The 18,861-nt window shown below is 38.1% G+C and overlaps 1 protein-coding gene across 3 annotated transcripts in view; it reads right to left on the reverse strand.

The window, feature by feature from the left end:
• strn3 (striatin, calmodulin binding protein 3) overlaps nucleotides 1-18,861 on the reverse strand; it is a 192,420-nt gene that overhangs the window by 90,822 nt on the left and 82,737 nt on the right. For 2 of the 3 annotated variants that reach the window (XM_072267231.1, XM_072267237.1), the window contains exons 5-7: nucleotides 17,026-17,202; nucleotides 14,128-14,293; nucleotides 10,799-10,934 (exon numbers count right to left, since the gene is read on the reverse strand). In XM_072267231.1, the coding sequence (XP_072123332.1) occupies nucleotides 10,799-10,934; nucleotides 14,128-14,293; nucleotides 17,026-17,202 (479 nt within the window). Of the gene's footprint in view, nucleotides 1-1,459; nucleotides 1,571-10,798; nucleotides 10,935-14,127; nucleotides 14,294-17,025; nucleotides 17,203-18,861 lie in introns of all 3 variants that reach the window. The other variant, XM_072267225.1, reaches the window with a different exon arrangement.

Raw genomic sequence — 18,861 nt, forward strand, 5'->3', positions numbered from 1 at the left:
GTAAACACTAGTTTCTGATTTCTAGCATTTGTGTATTTGAAATATGTGCTTGGATACTCAAAGCAGCACAGCCTTATTCAGAAGATTTCTTTACTGAGAACTAAAGTTACTCCAACATAACCAAACAATCACAGTGTTGATGATCCTCTTTGCAGGTTAAAATACTAATTCAACATTTTAAAACATATGAAAGATGAACTCTTCTTGTTTTCAAATCTTCAGGTTAAAATTTTCTCCCGAAGTTACATATGAAACATATAGATAGGATTTAAGAACATGGGCATATTCTATATATAATATAATATAATAATATAGAATTTAGCCATTTTCTTCACGTCCTCAATGCCAATGACATAGAGGTAAATTGTTTTTCAATCTTAATTATATATTCTATTTGTTAAAAAACATTACTAAGTAATATTGTAATTATGAAATTACATGGCCTAAAGTCTTTCTATGTTTATTACAAGTTACTTAAAAGTTGATATTATCTACCTCTACCCATCCCTATCATCCCACCCCTGAAACGTTATATATGAAGGAAGCAATAATCCTAGTTCCAATCAATACTGAAGCAAATAATGAAGAATTTACTTTCAATTACCAAAATCAATAAAATTTAAAAAGCTTGAGGCTCTATTACTAAATATCATATTGTTCACTCTCTGCATCTTCCTTGTTTTTTTTTACAGGATTTTATTCTAACATCAAAGCCAAATTCTAAGAAAGCCAACATTTTAATTATTTTGATAAAAGAATTAGTCATAAACAGGCATCCATTAGGATATAAAATTACAAGACTATATCAGTGTGTGCGCACTTCTTGCTGGAATGAAACATGCAGTTCAAAATGTTTAACATGCAATGTTAGTTCTTGTGTAACATATGCAGTATTTGAGCTTCACCTGAAGGTAAAACAGTTTACACTTCACTTGTTATCACTACATTTAAAGATGATCGAACCAGCAATTTAATTTTCTACATTTTGAATTTAACTCCTATTCAAGTTTTAGCTTTCAACGAAATTCAAAAATTCTTAAAACTTTCTGACAGCTTTTTTAGCAGCTTGTTTATAAGGTACAAATGCATCATTTTAGAATTAAATCAGTATGTACATTCTTCAAAATAAAGCAATCTCGCCAATTGGTTCTGCCTAACACAAGGAGAATATCAGTTTATGAACTAAACAATTTCAAGAGTAAATAAATTTTAAGAATCATTATTTTCTGAATGGTTAAAGTGCAGATATAACTATACTCTCAGAAATGCAGCCTATATGACTTCCACACCAGAATTCAAGCCCCACTTACCAATGTTCGTTGCACCCCTAATCTACAGTTTTAAATTTTAAAGGAAAATACTGAAAAAATATAAAATTAATGAAAAAGAAATGAGATTAAAACAGATTTATGTCAACAAGAAAGGTTGCACTGTATTGTTAAGAATCATCTGCACTTACTCTTGACCCCCTTCTTGCCTTTCCGCTCCTTCATGTACTGTTCCTTCAGTTTACTTATTAGTCCCTTGTCTACAGCCCAAACCTCCGAAGCTGGTGAGAAGTCATCTTTGTCTACATGCAGCACATCATTGAAAAAAAATCAGCCAATTGGAATGCAAGCAATCACTGCTGCTAGTTCAAGTGGATTAGTGGTTTAAAACATAACCAAAGAATAATTACACAGTTTTTTTTACAATTTTAGCTAAAAAAAATTAAAAGCAAATTACTCTTTGTTTATAGGCCCTATTCTTGGAAAGGATATTCTTAATGGCCAATGTGAACTTGATTATTGCAATTCCATGCCCTTGTATCCAATATAGCAAAGCACCATTACAGTCAGTATTTTTACTCTCACCTTCCCTGACAAGCAATAAATTGGACAGCATACAAAATCAGTTCTCCTTTCACCTTGTTAAGAAGTTCACTTAAAGGCATGTGCCAAGATTAGTAATAACCCTCCTTCACTTGATCACACTAGGGATTGTCTGTTTACTAAAGAATAATCCACAGATTAGTTTCACTATTATAAATTAATTTATGATATTTTGAATAGACTGTGAATTGTATATTTTCCTTTTAAAGAATTTTTTTATTGTTGCCTACTGCTGGCAAAAAAATTGCTTTGTGATAAAAAGCCTGTTCTTGACATCGATAAACCATCGAGGCCTATTACAGATGTTCAGAACCCAAATAACAAGAATATGTTAGAACTAGAGAAGAAAAGAAAATGGAGAATAAATAATGAAAGAGAAATAATTCAGAGTTCTTGGGATTTTTGTATATAAGTATTTTTTGTGTCTTATGAAAGGAAAACAGTATTTGCCAAATCAGTGGATGATTTTGGTGGGGAGTGGGAATTGACGCTCAGTTAACAATCCTATTGAATGTCAGTGTTAAATTAACTATCTGTATAACCATTACCCCTAATTTTTACATTCTTGTCTCTTTAATAGTCCTCTAGGTAGATTTCACAATTCAGTCAAGTTCCAAAAAACGTCATACATTTAACTATGAAAGAGGAATAATCTAGTACAAGAATAAATGCTAAAAATTAAGAAAGATTGACAGAAATTTCAAGTTTTTTTGGACAAAAGGTTAAAATACATTTCTCTTGGAACTCAGTATTTCTATTTGACCCTGGAACACCCTGAACACATCTACTTCATCTAAAGAAATTGAAACTTTCTAATAAACAGCCAAAAGCAAGATACCTAAAAATCTTGGTTTAAGGTTATCAATACTATTAAAACAGACCACAAATTCATCACCATCTGCAATTCACAGATTTGCAGATGTAGATTAATCAAGAGAGAAATTCAGAATTAAAAACTAATTTACTATTAATTAGACAATTGATAGAACTTAAAGAAAATAAAATAGAATACATATGGGAAAAGCATCTGGAGGTTTCCTAGAATGTTATATGTTATTTATACAAACCAATTATTTATGCAAAATTTAAACAATTGAAAACTTCAAATGCTGACACTTTGCTCAAAAAACTTATGATGATTATTTTGTTGCAAAAAATTTTGTGTAGGAGGTGAATTTTAACAACAGGATAGCTGGGAGAGCTCTTCAAAGAAAGATGATGTGCTATGGAATTGTGGGTCATCATACAGTTACAAAGGAAAAAATGCAGAATTAACTTCCAAGGTCAAGGCTCAGTATTAGCACATACTTTAAACAAACAGCACTAACTGCTGGCAATTTATTTTCCTTCTTAAGACTGCATTTACCACTACTTACAACATCTCATTTCAGATGATCAATTAGTCAAACTAATCCTTAAAAAATCTTCAGGACACAGGATTGATAGGTAACAGTCACTGGGTTACCCTCAAGGTAATGGCTTGTGCAATTTCTTTTAAACTGTTAATATTCACATGTTCAAAGTATCCCCAAAAGTTTCAGACATTGACCAAGTGTTGATGAAAAGTTGACATTACAGATCCAAGCCAGGAATTTGCGAGACCTGGGAGAGGATTTGGTCATGATTCAGCTTCCTTGTATCTGTCCTCATTGGTGTTAAAGGCAGTTTTAGAAAGAGCTGCTGAAGATGAATACCCAAACTGCACTCTATAGGTAAAACATGCTGCAGCCAAAGGTTGTCAATGATATAAAGGACAATTGTACTGAATAGTGAATAAATGTCTCAAGCAAACTGCTTTGAAATAGACAGTGTTAAGCTTACTCAGTACTACTGCAGCATCAACAATTAAACCTTTGCCTTCATACGTCATTCAAGGGTATAAGCTGATGAGAGGACATAACAGCAGTGCTTAGGGAAGATATTCTTGGGGAAATCACCTAGCAGTGCCATTTAAGTAGATCTTAAAATTAAGAAAGGGCTGGTCACTTTCCTAAGGCTATATTATAGAACTGCCAGACCTGCCCCCCAGCCCCCAAATAGACAGCGGGAGCATGAGGAGCTGATGAGTTGAAAGATTGCACATAGTTGAGAGAGTAGTAGGATATTGCCAGTGCAAGATATCCAACTTTCCTGATTTAGATAAGGCCACCCAGAATATAAAAGGTCTAGGCAGGGCATAATTTGCTCAGTGAGTCCAAGAGTTTCCACAAGTAAAATATAGAGAAGGAACAATACTGGACCCCTTCTCAGGGAATGAGGTAGACCAGGTAACTGAAGTAGCGGTAGGGGAGCACTTTGGCAGCAGTGACCACAATTAGTTTTTAACATAGTCATGGAAAAAGAACAGTTCTACCTGTTAAAAGACCTGACCTGGAGCAAGGGCAATTTTGAGGATATTAAACTGGGTTGACTAGGTGATTATTTAAAAAAATAAAAACAAATGGCAAGTAGGAGGCTTCATAAAAGGGCATGAGATGGACTTGGCAGGCAGCATTAAAGTTAAGCACAACAGATTCTGTAGATGCTGGAAATCCAGAGCAACACACACGAAATGCTGGAGGAACTCTGCAGGTCAGGCAGCATCTATGAAAAGAAATAATGAGTTGATGTTTCAGGCCAAGACTCTTCACCTGGACTGAACCAGTTTTGGCCTGAAATGTTGCCTCTTTATTCCTTTCAATAAATGCTGCTTGAACAGCTGAGCTCCTCCAGCATTTTATGTATTTTGTATCTTTCTCTTGCAGCCTAGATATAATGAGTGGTATGCCACGGGGATGTAAGGGCTCAACAATTTGTAATTTTCATAAATAAGTAAGATGAAGGTAAGAAAGGTGTGACTGTTAAACCATTTTCCCTCTCACCCCATTTGCCTGCCATCTACCCCGAACCTCTCATGCCCTGACTAATCAAGAATCTATCAATCTCTGCCTTAAGTACATCCAATGATATGGACTCCTCAAGCTTATGGCAATGAATTCTGGATTCACCACTCTCTCGCTAAAGAAATTCTACCTCATATCCATTCAAGATGGACATTCCTCTATCCCAAAGGTGTGCCCTCTCGTCCTAGACTCCCCCACCATAAGAAGCATTCTCTTCATATCCACCCTATCTAGGCCTCTCAACATTCGATAGGTTTTAATGAGATCCCCCTCCCCCCATTCTTCTAAATTCCAGGGAGTACAGACCTGAAGCCATCAAACACTTCTCATACAATAACCCTTTCATTCCTGGAATCATTCTTGTGAACCTCCTCTGAACCCTCTCCAATGTCAGCACATCCTTTCTTAGATAAGGACCCAAAATTACTCACACCACTCCAAGTGAGACCTTACTAGTGCCTTATAAAGCCTCAGCATTACATCCTTGCTTTTATAAACTAGTTCTCTCAAAATTAATGCTCATGCTGTATCTCCTTACCTTATCACCAACTCAACCTGCAAGTTAACCTTTAGGGAATCCTGCACGAGGGCTCTCAAGTCCCTTTGCATCTCAAATTTTTGAATTTTCTACCTGCTTAGAAAATAGTCTACACTTTTGTTCCTTCTACCAAAGTGCATGACTGTAACTTCCTGACATATTCCATCTGCCACTTCTTTGTCCATTCTCCTAATCTGGCTCAGACTCTCTGCAGTTTCCCTGCTTCCTCAACACGACCTACCCCTCCACTTATCTTCATATCATCTGCAAACCTGGCCACAAAGCCATCAATTATGTCATCCAAATCACTGACATTAACATAAAAAGATGCAAGTGGTCTCAACACTGACCCCTGCAGAATACCACTCGTCACCAACGAGAAAGGCTCCCTTTATTTCCACTCTTTATCTCCTGCCAATCAGCCAATCCTCTATCCATGCTAGTTCCTTTTATCTTGTTAAACAACTTCATGTGCAGCACCTTGTCAAAAGCCTTCTGAAAATCCAAGTGCACAATATCCACTGATTCTCCTTTGTCTATCCTGTTTGTTATTTCTTCAAAGAATTCCAACATACTTGTCAGACAAGATCTTCCTTCAAGTAAATCAAACTGATTTTGGCTTATTTTATCAAGAGCCTCCAAGTACCCAGAGACCTCATGCTTCACAATCGAATCCAAAATCTTCCAAACCACTAGCCTATAATTTGCTTTCTTCTTTCTTCTTGGGGAATCATCTAACAACGCCATGTGGGTTGATCTTAAAAGTAAGAAAGGGATGGTTAGCTTTGTAGTGCTGTATTACAGACCTGCCCCCCACCCCCACCAATCAAAAGGAGCTTGAGGAGCAGATGAGTTGAAGGAATGCACATAGTTCTGAGAATAATAGGCTAATGCCTGTAGGAGATTTCAATTTTCATGACATAGACAGGGCCACTCAGAATATAAATGGATTGGGTGGGGCAGAATATGTTCAGTGGGTCCAATAATTTCCTTTAAATAATATATAGGGGAACCTACTTGGGAAGGTGCAATACTGGACCTCTTCTAAGGGAATGAGGTGGACCAAGTAACTGAAATAGCAGTTGGAGAGCACTTTGGGCCCAGTGACCACAATTCGATGAGATTTCAAATAGTTATGGAAGAAGAACAACTCCATAGGTTAAAGACCTGAACTGGAACAAGGCTAATTTTGAGGACATTAAGGTGGGATTTAACTGGGTTGACCAGGTGATTATTTAAAAGCAAAGGAATATATAGCAAGTGGAAGGCTTGTAAGTGGGTCATATCAAGAGTCCAGAAGCCATTAGCTGGGACTTGGCAGGGAGGGTTAAAGTTAAACACAAGAGATTCTGCAGGTGCTCACAGCTGACGCCTTGGGCTGAGACGGTTATTCAGTACCGGAAAGGAGGACTAACTTGAAGGTGATAGTTGAAGCAAGCTAAGTGGGAAAGGTTCCAGGTTAAAAAGATGGGGGGAGGAGGATCTTCAGTTATATTATCAGTAAAAGGGTGACGAGGCAGATACTATGGTAGATCCTTTAAAATATCACTAGACCATATCTGTCAGCAGCACACATTGATGGTTGAGATGTTTAATGTCTACTTACCCTCAGTGTATACCAAGGAGAATATCATAGATACCATAGAAACTAAGGTAATAAGTGAAGTCTTGTATCATATACATATCGCAAGGAAGGAGATACTGTACAGTTTTGAAGCACATTAAGTTAGGCAAATCCTCAAGTTTACCATGCACACTTCCAGACCTTATGGGAGGCCAAGGGAGAAATTATTGAAGCCTTTGAAAAAGACATTTGCTTTGTCATTAGCCATTGGAAAAGAAATGAAGGCTAGCAATTGTTGTTCCATTGTTCAAGAAGGGTAGACAGGACAGGCCAGGAATGTACAGGACACATGAGTCTGACTTCAGTTGAAAGAAGTCACTGGAGGGAATTCTGAGAGACAAAATCTATCAGCACTTGGATAGTCAAATCTCCAGCATTTTGTGAGCTACTTGGATAGTCAAGGCCTGATCAGAATAATCAGCATGGTTTTGTGGGAGTTCATGTCTGACGGACCTTTTGGAATTTTTCAAAGAGATAACTAAAAAGATGCAAGAAAAAGTTTGTGAACTCTTTGCAATTACCTGATTTTCTGCATTAATTACTCATAAAATATGGTCCGATCTTCATCTAAGTCACAATAATACAGAAATACAATTAGCCTAAACTAATCCACATACAAGTGTACTTTTCATGCCTTTATTGAACACACTGTTTAATCATTCACAGTTCAAGTAAGCAAACCCTTGTATTTAATAACTCATTTAGCAGCAATAACCTCCACCAAACATTTCCTGTAATGGTGAATCACTTGCACAACGGCAAAGAGGAATTTTAGTCCATTTCTTCACACAAAACTGTTTCAATTCATCAATATTTCTGGGATACCTTACAAGAACAGTCCTCTTCAGGTCACGCCACAGCATCCCAATTGGGTTAAGGTCTGGAGTCTGACTTTGCCATTCCAAAACACAAATGTTCTTCTTTTTAAACCATTCTATTACTGATTTACTCTTGTGTTTCAGTTAATTGTTTTGCTGCATCATCCAACTTCTATTAAGCTTCAGTGAGGTACTGCTACCCTGACATTCTCCTGTAAAATGTCTTGATACAATTTTGAGTCCATTGCTCCCTCAACGATTGTCCAGGCCCTGAGGCAGCATATCAGCCCCAAACCATGATGCTCCTTCCCCCATGCTTCACAGTTGGGATGAGGTTTTCGTGTTGGCGTGCAGTGCCCTTTTCCCTCCAAACAGAAGCAGCGTGCATTTCTGCCAAAAAGTTCAACTTTTGTCTCATCTGCCCACAGAACACTGTCCCAGAAGCATTGTGGAACATCCAGGTGGTCTTTTGCAAACTTAAGACATGCAGCAATGTGTTTTTTTTTGGAGAGTATTGGTTTCCTCCCTTGAACACTATTCTTGTTCTGTGTTCTTCTTATAGTGGATACATGAACAGAGACTTTAAAAGTTCCAGAGATTTCTGCAGGTTTTTTGCTGTTACCCTTGGGTTCTTTTTCACCTCCTTCAGCATTGCACATTGTACTCTTGCAGGAGGCCCACTCCTTAGGAGAGTAGCAACAGGACTGAATTTCCTCCATTTGTAGACAGTTTCTCTTAATGTGGACTAATGAACACTCAGATCTTTAGAAAATCTTCTGCAGCCTTTTCCAGCTTTATGCATCTCTATAATTCTTCTTGTCTTAATTGAGGCATGGTGCACATAAACAGATCTTTCTTGAGAAGAGGAGGCTCTGTCAGTAACCTGACTTTGTCTTTTTTGTCGAGCAGGGCACCTCTACAACCCACACCTCTAATCTCATCTCATTATTTGGAACACCTGACTCCAAATAGCTTTTGTGGAAGGCATTATCCCAGAGGTTCACATACCTTTTGGAACTTGCACTGTGATTGTCTAAATGGTACATTCAGTATTGACGAGAAGTAGTACAATTGTTTGTGCTTTATTAGTTTAGGCAGATTGTTTGTCTGTTATTGTGGCTTAGATAAAGATCAAACTACATTTTATGAGTAATTAATACAGAAAACCAGGTAATTGCAAAGGGTTCACAAACTTTCTCTTGCAACTGAAGTTAAAGGTAGGGCAGAGGATATTGTCTACTTGGACTTTAGTGACGCCTTCATCAATGTCCCGCATGGCAAGCTGATTTGGAAGGTTAGGTTGCTTGGATTCAAGGGGAGCTAGTAAAGTAGATTCAGAATTGGCTTGTTGAGAGGAAGCAGAGAGTGATGGTTAAAGTTCAATTCTCCATCTGAAGACTTGTGACTCATGGGGTGCCTCAGGGGTCAGTGTTGGGACCTCTGTTATTCATTATTTAAGTAAATGATTTGGATGTGAATGTACATGGCATGATTAGCAAGTTTGCTGATGATACCAAATTAGGGGTTCTTGTTGATAATGAAGCAGATTACAATGAATTCCAAAGCAATTTTGTTCAGTTACAGAGATGGACTGAGGAATTGCAAATGGATTTCAACTCCGATAATTATGAGATGATGCATTTTGGACATACAAACCAGAGTAAGACTTATACAGTGAACGGCAGGGTACTGACGAGTATTGTGGAACAGAGGGACCTGGGAGTACAAGCACACAGCTTACCAAAAGAGGCTGCGCAAGTTGACAGGGTGGTGAAAAAGGCACTTAGAATGCTGGCCTTCTCCAGTCAGGAAATTGAGTTTAGGAGCAAAGACATTATATTACAGTTAAACAAGTTGAAGGTGAGGTTATACTGAAGTTTTGTGTACAATTTTGGTCACACTGTTATAAGAAAGATATTGTCAAGTGGAAAGAGTGCAGAAGAGATTTTCGAGAATGCCATATGGACTACAGAGCCTGATTTAGAGAGAGATTGGCCACGCTAGATTTTTATTCCCTGGAACACAGAAGAACGAGGGGTGATCTCACAGAAGTTTATAATATTATGAAGATTATGAATGAGCTGAATATTCATTGTCTTTCCTCAGGGTTAGGAAGTCAAAACTATAGGGCACAAGATAAGAGGAGAGAGTTTTAAGAGACCTGAGAAGTAACTTCTTTACATAGAAGGTACTAAGTACCTGAAATGACAGTAGAGGAAATGGTTGAGGCAGGTACAATTATAAAAATACATCTAGAAAGGTACTTGGGGAGAAGAGGGGAAGGTGGCAGGATGCTTTGAGAGTTATGGGCTGAACATTGGCAACTGGGGCCTGCTAGAGAGGATGCTGTGGTTAGCATGGACCACTTGGTGCAAACAGCCTGCTTCCATGCTGTATTATGGTGATGCCTTGTAGGTGTTGTAAGTTTAGAAAGTGATCCAATTGTTCGAGACTCTAATTTGCTCTAGTCACAACAGTTATATAGCTGATCCCGCCTAACAATGATTAAACCTCCTCCCAAATCATGTTGGGAATCATAAGACAGTAGCAGCAATGAATGTCATATCAGGTTCTCTCTACTTGGAGATGGTCATCACAGGCCACTATCAACCCAAGCCACAATCTTGCCCAGATTGTGTATACACAGGTGATGATACACATTGTACAAGCTGCATCATTACTCAAGAAACAGGAAGTGAAGCTGAATCTTATGAAAAAGGGAAACTTTTCATGAAACTGATGATTATTTGCATAAAAATATTAATGCTGGAGTACAAATGTTAAACCCTCTGATTGCTTCAATACAAGCACAATTTCTTCTGACTTTAATGAAGCTGAGATGTAAAGAAAAACTCTAGAACTTTTTATCTTTCTGTGACACAGCAAATAAACTCAATCATGTCACATTACACTCAATCAATTCTGAAGATCTAATTTTATAAAACTATTGGTAACATTGTCAGAAGGCTAAATGGAACTTAGATGAACATTAATAAATACAATATCACACACAACGCAATGGCCAGGCATATGCAATTAGTTAGCAACTTTATAGATTTCCTTACCCCATTCTGTTCCATCACCAGAGCTTCGAGCTTCCCCAGCTCCTTCACCATCTTCAGCTGATACTAAGAAATCAAACTCTTTCAAAGCCTCTTCAGTGTCATCAGGCAAATCAGTGGCTAGCCCTTCATTACCAATCTAGAAATTCCAAATATTGATCCTTTTAAAATCATTACTGTCCTAGCCAAAAACATGCTCTGCAATTTAAAGTGCTAGCTGATACCATTTTAAGGGTTTAACATATGGCATTGATATTTTTACTAATTAGAAAGTTAATTTTCAAAACACCTTGGAAGACCTCAAAGAAACATATCACAGAAAATTTCATGTAAGGATGGAGAATCTAAGAACTATTCGAGGACCAAAACTTCAAAACAACAAAGTGACCAAACACTGTAACTAGTTACTCTTGTTATATTATCTCCCTATTAACTACTTGTTTTGACACTTCGAAAAAAAACATTGCAGTGTAATCATATAGTATTTCAACGCAAAATGTTAAATATTAAGTAAAATACAATTCCAAACAACAAAATAATCTTTACTGTTCTGATGTGCCATGAGCAGTATCAGGAACAAAGTCGATGAATTTAGAATACTGGTCAGAACATGGAACTACAAAGTTGTGGCCATGACAAGAGACTTGACTGCCTCAAGAGCAGGACTGGCTGCAGGATGTTCTGGCGTTTAGATGTTTCAAAAGACAGAACAGGAGATGAAAGAGGAGGGGAGGGTGGCATTGCTAATAAGGGAAATCACTGTGACAGAAAAGATGTTCTGGAGGAATTGTCGACTGTATCAGTGTGGTTGGAAGTCACACACAGGAAGGGAACAATCACTCTTTTGGGAGTATTCTAAACACCCCTCAATAGAAAAAGAGACACTGAGGTGCAGTTGGGAGGCAGATTTTGGTAAGGTGCAAAAACAAAAGGGTTGTTTGTCAAAGATGACTTCAGCTTTTCAATTATTGACTTTCCTTAGTGCAAAAGGTTGAAATCGGGTCGATTTGTTAGGTGTGTACAGGAAGGATACTTGACACAGTATATAGACAGGCTGACAAGACGAGAGGGCATACTGGATCTAATATTAGGTAATGACTGGACAGGTGACAGATCTCTCAGTGGGTGAGCATTTCGGAAACAGTGCCCACAACTTCCTGGCCTTTAGCATAGCCTTGGATTGGACAGGAGGCGGCGGTATGGAAAAGTATTTAGTTGGGTGAGGGTGAATTATGATGCTATTAGGCAGCAACCTGGGAGGATAAACTGGGAACGGATATACTCAGGGAAATGCACAATGGAAATGTGGAAGTTGTTTAGTGAGCATTTGAATGAGTTTCTGGATACATTTTGTACTACTGAGGCAGGGAAAGGATGGTAGAGTGAAGGAACCATGAGATATGGAACATCCAGTCAAGAAGAAGAGAGAAGCATACTTAAGGTTTAGAAAGCAAGGATCAGACAAGACTTTTGAAAGCCAGAATGGAGATTACAAATAGACTAAGGAGAGCTAGAAGGGGACATAATTAAACCTTGGCTAGAAGAATTAAGGAACATTCTAAGGTGTTCCACATGTGAAGAACAAGAGGATGATTAGGGGGATCATAGGATCGATCATGTGCCTTGAGTCAGAGAAGGTATGGGAGGCCTGTAATAAATAGTTTGCTTCAGTATTCGCCATTGAGAGGGATGTTGATGTCCGTGAGGACAGCATAAAACACACTGATATGCTAGAACATGCTGACGTTAAGACAGAGGATGTGCTGGAACTTTTGAAAAATATTATGATATACAAAACTCCGGGATCAGGCAGGATATACCCCAGGTTACTACGGGAAGTGAGGAAAGAGACTGTTGTGCCTTTGGCAATGTTTTTTATGTCCTCATTGGACAATGCTGTAATGCCAGAGGATTGAAGGGTGGCAAATGTTAATCCTCTGTTCAAGAAAAGTAATAGGGATAACCCTGGGAATTACAGATCAGTGAGGCTTACTTAATTGGGCAAACTATTTGAAAGTATTCTGAGTGTATGGATTTACAAATATTTGGAGAAGCATGATTTGGGAGAGTCAAAGTGAGGGGGACAGGTTGTGCCTTGCGAGCTTGATTGAATTCTTTGAGGATGTGTCAAAGCACATCAATGAAGGCAGAGCAGTGAATGTTGGGTATATGGATTTTAATAAGACTCCTTCAGAAAGTCAGAAGCATTGCATCCAGGGAAAATTGCCTGTTTGGATTCAGAATTGGTGGTAGCAGATGGAGCACATTCTGCCTAGAGGTCAGTGACCAGTGGTTTCTGCAGGAATATGTTCTGGGACCCCGACGCTTTGTGATTTTATACGCAACTTGGATGAGGAAGCGGAGGCTGGGTTAGTACATATTCAGAAGACAAAATTAATGGTGTTTCTGGATAGTGTATAAAGTTGTTGTGGATAGTGTACAAAGAAACACTGTTAGGATGCAGAGCTGAACTGAGAAATGGCAATGGAGTTCAATCCAGAAAAGTGTGAAGTAATTTCCTTTGAAGGTTGAACCTGAAGGCAGAATACAGGGTTTAATGGCAGGATTTTTAGCAGTGTGGAGGAACAGTGTGATTTGGGGTTCACATCCATAGGTCCCTTAAAGTTGCAGTGCAAGTTGAGAGTTGTTAAGAAGGTGTATGGTGTGTTAGCCTTCAATTGTCAAGGGATTGACTTCAAAAACCATGAGGTAACGTTGCAGCTCCATAAAACTCTGGTTAGATCGTACTTGGAGTATTGTGTTCAGTTCTGGTTGCCTTATTATAGAAAGAATGTGGAAACTTTCGAGCGGGAGCAGAAGAAATTTACCAGGATGCTGCCTGGATTAGAGTGCATGTCTTATGAGGGTAGTTGAGTGAACCAGAGCTTTTCTCTTTGGATTGAAGGAGGATGAGAGGTGAATTGATAGAGATGTACAAGACGATAAGAGACAGGGAAAGAGTGGGCACTCAGAGACATTTCCCCCAGGCAGAAATGGTTAATATGAGGGGACATAACTTTAAGGTGTTTGGAGAAAAGCAAAGGGGGATTCCAGAGGTAAGGTTTTTTTTAAATACAGAGTGGGAGGTGGCTGGAACACACTGCCATGTATGGTAGAGGCAGATAAGGCACTCGTAGATGCGCACAGTTAGGAAAGAAAAATGTAGAAAAGTTAGATTGATCCTGGAGTAAATTAAAAGGTTGATACAACATCATGGGCTGAAGATCCTGTACAATGCTGTACTGTTCGATGTTCTTACAATGTACATACATTCTATACAAAGTTGTGCAAGTCCCTCAAAGACAGTAGCACAATAAGGTTTGAATAATTACTTTATGCTTCTTGTTTATTCTGTGCTTTTCTTTGCTGTCTGTGATATCTTCTGCCATTTCACCATCTTCTTCATCATCATCACTGTCATCATCTGTGTTTTCTAAGAAATTAAATGTCTCAAGAACAGCCTCAGCTAAGCCACCTCTTGGCTTATCTCCAGCATTCCTATATATAGAGTATAGAAAAAAATTAGCAATATCCAAAGACAGTGCTGGTATTAAGAAATTAACTTCATAAAGCAAGTTAACTGCTTACAACACATTTCACAATTTCTTAATATTTATCCTTTCCTCTCATTATCAACATAAGTTTAAAGTTTCTTCTATAAGCCTGAAATACATGATGCAACAGAAATCAAAAGTAACTACTTTTTCTGCTGTTACCCTTTCCCTGTTCTAAATTTGCCCTTCCAAAAAACAAATCTATAAATTGCAGCACCAACCTTCTCCATAACGGTGTGCTCTTTGGTGAAATAGGTGAAATAAATGCAATCTGAATTTGAACATGAGCCAAATCTGGCATTAAGCTCTTTGATTCAGAGATGTTCAATCCAACTACTTTAATTCCACTTTGATTAATATTCAAAATGTTTTATAAAATCTAATCCAAATATGAATGCTTGTGTAATCACATTAGCAAACTGCAATTATATAGTTTGAAACAGAGGAGCAGGATTTCAAAAACCTGTAGAACAGAGGACATGTCAGGAAGAGACAAAGTCATCCAGGGATTTAAACCAATACAGGTTTTAGAATCAATACATTGTTTTTCTCTGAGCATCTCACTTTTCTGCAATCCTTCACTACTTTGTAATTCTCAATTTTCTATCTGCCCCTAAATACTTTACAAGATTCCAGGATACAAGCAAATCAATGAGAAAGAATGACAAAAGACTTGAAGCAAGCTTAAAGTTAACAGAAGTATTCTACAGGAAAAGGGTTGGAAGAAGATATCTGGGGGCAATTCAGAATATACAGTTAATTGAAATGATGCAAAAATGTTCTCAAAGCTTCTATAAAAAAGTACAATATCTCAAAATGACTCCTGAGAATCTGTAGCTCAAACAATTTTGGACTGGCAGTGAAAACCTTGTGTTCATATGTCAGGACCACAAAAAACCCAATGCAAACACCAGTTGCAGCTAAACTTCTCACAAACACACCCACCTACCTCATCTTGTCAAGTATCTACTGTCACAACAATGGAAGAGTCTTTGATAGTGAAATATATATTAACTCATCCATGTGGACTGAATGCAAGTGTTTTGTAAGTTGACCACTAACTTGTGTGTGGATTCTCCAGTGTAGAAGACAGCATGTTTGTAAATACCGAATGTAGCAGATTAAAAGTGCAACTGAATCACTTCTTCACCCTGAAGGACTGTTTGGGTTTGGGATGGCAGGAAAGGCTCAGGATGAGTGCAATGAAAAAAAGAATGGTTAGTGGGGATGGAAGAACAGATCAGAGTGACGTCAAAGGGAGATGACCCGTTAAAATGCTGAGATAGGAGAAGGTGTTGGGTGGTTGAATCTCTTCAAGTTGAGGGAATTTGCAAAGATTGTCCTGATAAATGCAGAGAATGAAAAGTGAAGGCCAGCAGAGTTCTAGCTCATGTTAAGGAAGAAGACAAATTGGAAGAACAAAGCTGCGGGAAATATGTGGAATATGGTTAAGATGCCTGGAAAGTCACAGTTAAGAAAGATAACTCACAAGCACCTGTGTGAAAAGACTTTATTTTGAAAAGAGGAAGAGAGAGGGACCAGAGAAATGAAATGGAGAACCTCGAGGAGGCAGGATGGAAGAAAGTAGAATCATGAAGCTGTGGGAGTCTGTTGGCTTATAATGCATTTTTGGGATTCACTGATATAAAGATGGAGTGATCCAAGAAAGAAATGTAATGAGTCAGAGGTGGGAGTCTGTTGGCTTGTAATGCATTTTTGGGATTAACTGATATAAAGATAGAGAGTTCCAATAAAGGAATGTAATGAGTCAGAGGTGGACCAACTGAAAGTGGGAGTGGAAATTGGGAGCAAAGTAATAAATTTTTAAGCTCTGCATGATGCAGGAAGCAGCACTAATACAGCCATTGATACATTGTTCAAAGCAAATTTATTATTAGAGTACATATGTGCCCTCTCGTGTTAGCCATTTCAGCCCTGGGAAAAAGCCTCTGACTATCCACACGATCAATGCCTCTCATCATCTTATACACCCCTATCAGGTCACTTCTCAGCATTTTAAGGTGCTTGGAAGTAGGTACAATGGAGATTGTCAGGAGTAAGTTTTTTTTAAAAAAACGCAGAGAGTGATGAGTGTGTGGAATGAGCTGCCAGTGACGGTGGTGGAGACGGATACAACTGGGTCTTTTAAGAGATTCCTGGATAGGTCAATGGAGCTTAGAAAAATAGAGGGCTATGGATAACCCTAGGTAATTTCTAAAGTACATGTTCAGCACAGCAATGTAAGCGGAAGGGCCTGTATTGTGCTGTAGGTTTTCTATGTTTCTAATACTATGTAACATATAAATAAAGTGAATTTAAAAAGTAATCAACAAGCCACTGGAGGAACTCAAGTGGATCAGGCAACATCAGTGAAGTAAAATGGAGAGTTGATGTCTTGTCCCTTTTGTTTACATATTTTAAAAACCTCATTAAGTCTCCAAGTGAGGTTTGTATGATGCCAACTTTAGCCATTGTACCAAAACAAAAACAATATTGGGAAAAGAAAGCCACATTGGAACACAGAATACCTATCCACTGTATTCTTCTTGCTTTTCCACGCAAAGCTATTCTCTTTCAACCTAAGCTTCATCCAGTAAACTACTCAAAGAGACTGATACTTAAGTGTTCCATCAGCATTTTAGGAATGACGAAATAATTAACAGTTTCATTTCTCACCTTTTAACATCTTGCACTTTTTGTTTAGATGGCGAGTCTCCCCCATTAAGAATTTGTTCCAGATTCTTGGGCTCAACTGACCCATTCTGCTCAGAGCCAGTAAGGCCTAATAATGATCGCACTCTTTGTGATCGCACATCCAGAATTGTATCTGTGTAACCAACTTCCTGTAAATACCTGTGAAATTTGAAATAAAATTGTCCAAGTTTCTGATTCCAACTCGTGTTTTGTTTGGCAATTATCTTACTTCCAGATTTTATATTAAACTATTTCACATTTTATACTGCACCTTTAAATTGCTACTAATGAATATTGCTGATAAGTAATGCATGTGAATGTTTACAGCAGAATACATTGATCAAAAATATGCTAACAGTGGTAACAGCTTTACATGCTAACATTAAGAACATTTTACAAAGCTTGAACAGTTAACACTTTATTAGCTTAACTACAATTATTAAATACATCCTTTCACAAAACTATAATTTTTCTAGTAACAGGAGATTTATCAAAACACACATTGGAACACGCTATCCCAGGTTACAAATACCCAACTTAAGGGGACATGTACATATAAGCAAACTTCCATAGCATTATGAAATTCAAAAGACCAACATACACACAAACATTTATTTCTACAAACAACAGAACTAGTCATTGTTCTTCCTTATCAGTCTTTGATGCCATATATTACAAAAATGGTCCGGGGGGGGGGGGGGGGGTGGTATGGTTACTACAGCGCCTTGAAAAAGCATTCCACTCCCACAACTATTTTCACACCTTACAGTCTCATTTTCTAAATTTAAGATACATTGAAGTAGGATTTTTTGAGCAGATCTACAACACTGTGCAGCTGTCAAATCAACAGAAAAATTCTAAATCTTGTCAACAATTGACCAAAAATTAAAAAACAAAACTGTAAGACTGAAACCGTATTCATCCCGTATTCATTACGCAAATTTTCCTCAGGTCATATTGTATGTTACCAATTTGTTGATGTAGGATATTGGAGGATCAGCTTTTTTCAATAAATTCTTAAGAATAAATAACCCGTCTCACTGTTAGGTCTAACAGTATGGTAGATTTTTTAACAGACCAAACCAAAATGAAGACAAAAGAGCATTCAAGACAAGTCAGGGAAATGTTAATAGAGACATACAACACCGGGGAAGGGTACAAGACCATCTCAAAGGTACTGAATGTCTTATGGTCAGATGAGACCAAAGTGGAACTTTTTGGCCTCAACACTACAAGCGGTACACATGGCATAAATCTAATACAGTACTGTGCTTTTCAGTGGCAGGGACAGGAAATCTGGTCAAGATTGCTGGGAAGGTGCATGTTGCTGAACACAGAGATCGTGGATAAAAACTTCCTCGCCTCTGTCAGAAAGCTTAAACTGGGGAAGAACTTTATCTTTCAGCAGGAAATGATTCACAGCACACTGCCAGAGCATCCATGGAGTGGCTTCAAATGAAGAAAACTGACGTCCTTGAGTGGCCCGGTCAGAGACCCGACCTTAATTTGATCGAACATCTCTGGTAAGACCTCAAGACTACTCTCCACCGCCACTTCCCAACTAACCTGGCAGTGCTTGAGTAATTTTGCAAGGAGGAATGGGCGAATCTTGCTCTATTGCATTGTGCAAAGCTAATAAGAGATTTATCCAAAACGATTACTGACTATAATAGCTGTCAGAGACGGTTCAACTAAGTACTGAGCAAAAGGAAATAAGCTGCTGACATTTCAGTTTTTGAATTTTTAGTTTTTTGTGTTTAACAAATTTTCCCTGTTTTGGGGGGCTCTACTGTGAAAAAAGAAGCATGTGATTCACAA

Source organism: Mobula birostris, chromosome 1 (genome assembly GCF_030028105.1).
Source record: "Mobula birostris isolate sMobBir1 chromosome 1, sMobBir1.hap1, whole genome shotgun sequence".
Lineage (NCBI taxonomy): Eukaryota > Metazoa > Chordata > Chondrichthyes > Myliobatiformes > Myliobatidae > Mobula > Mobula birostris.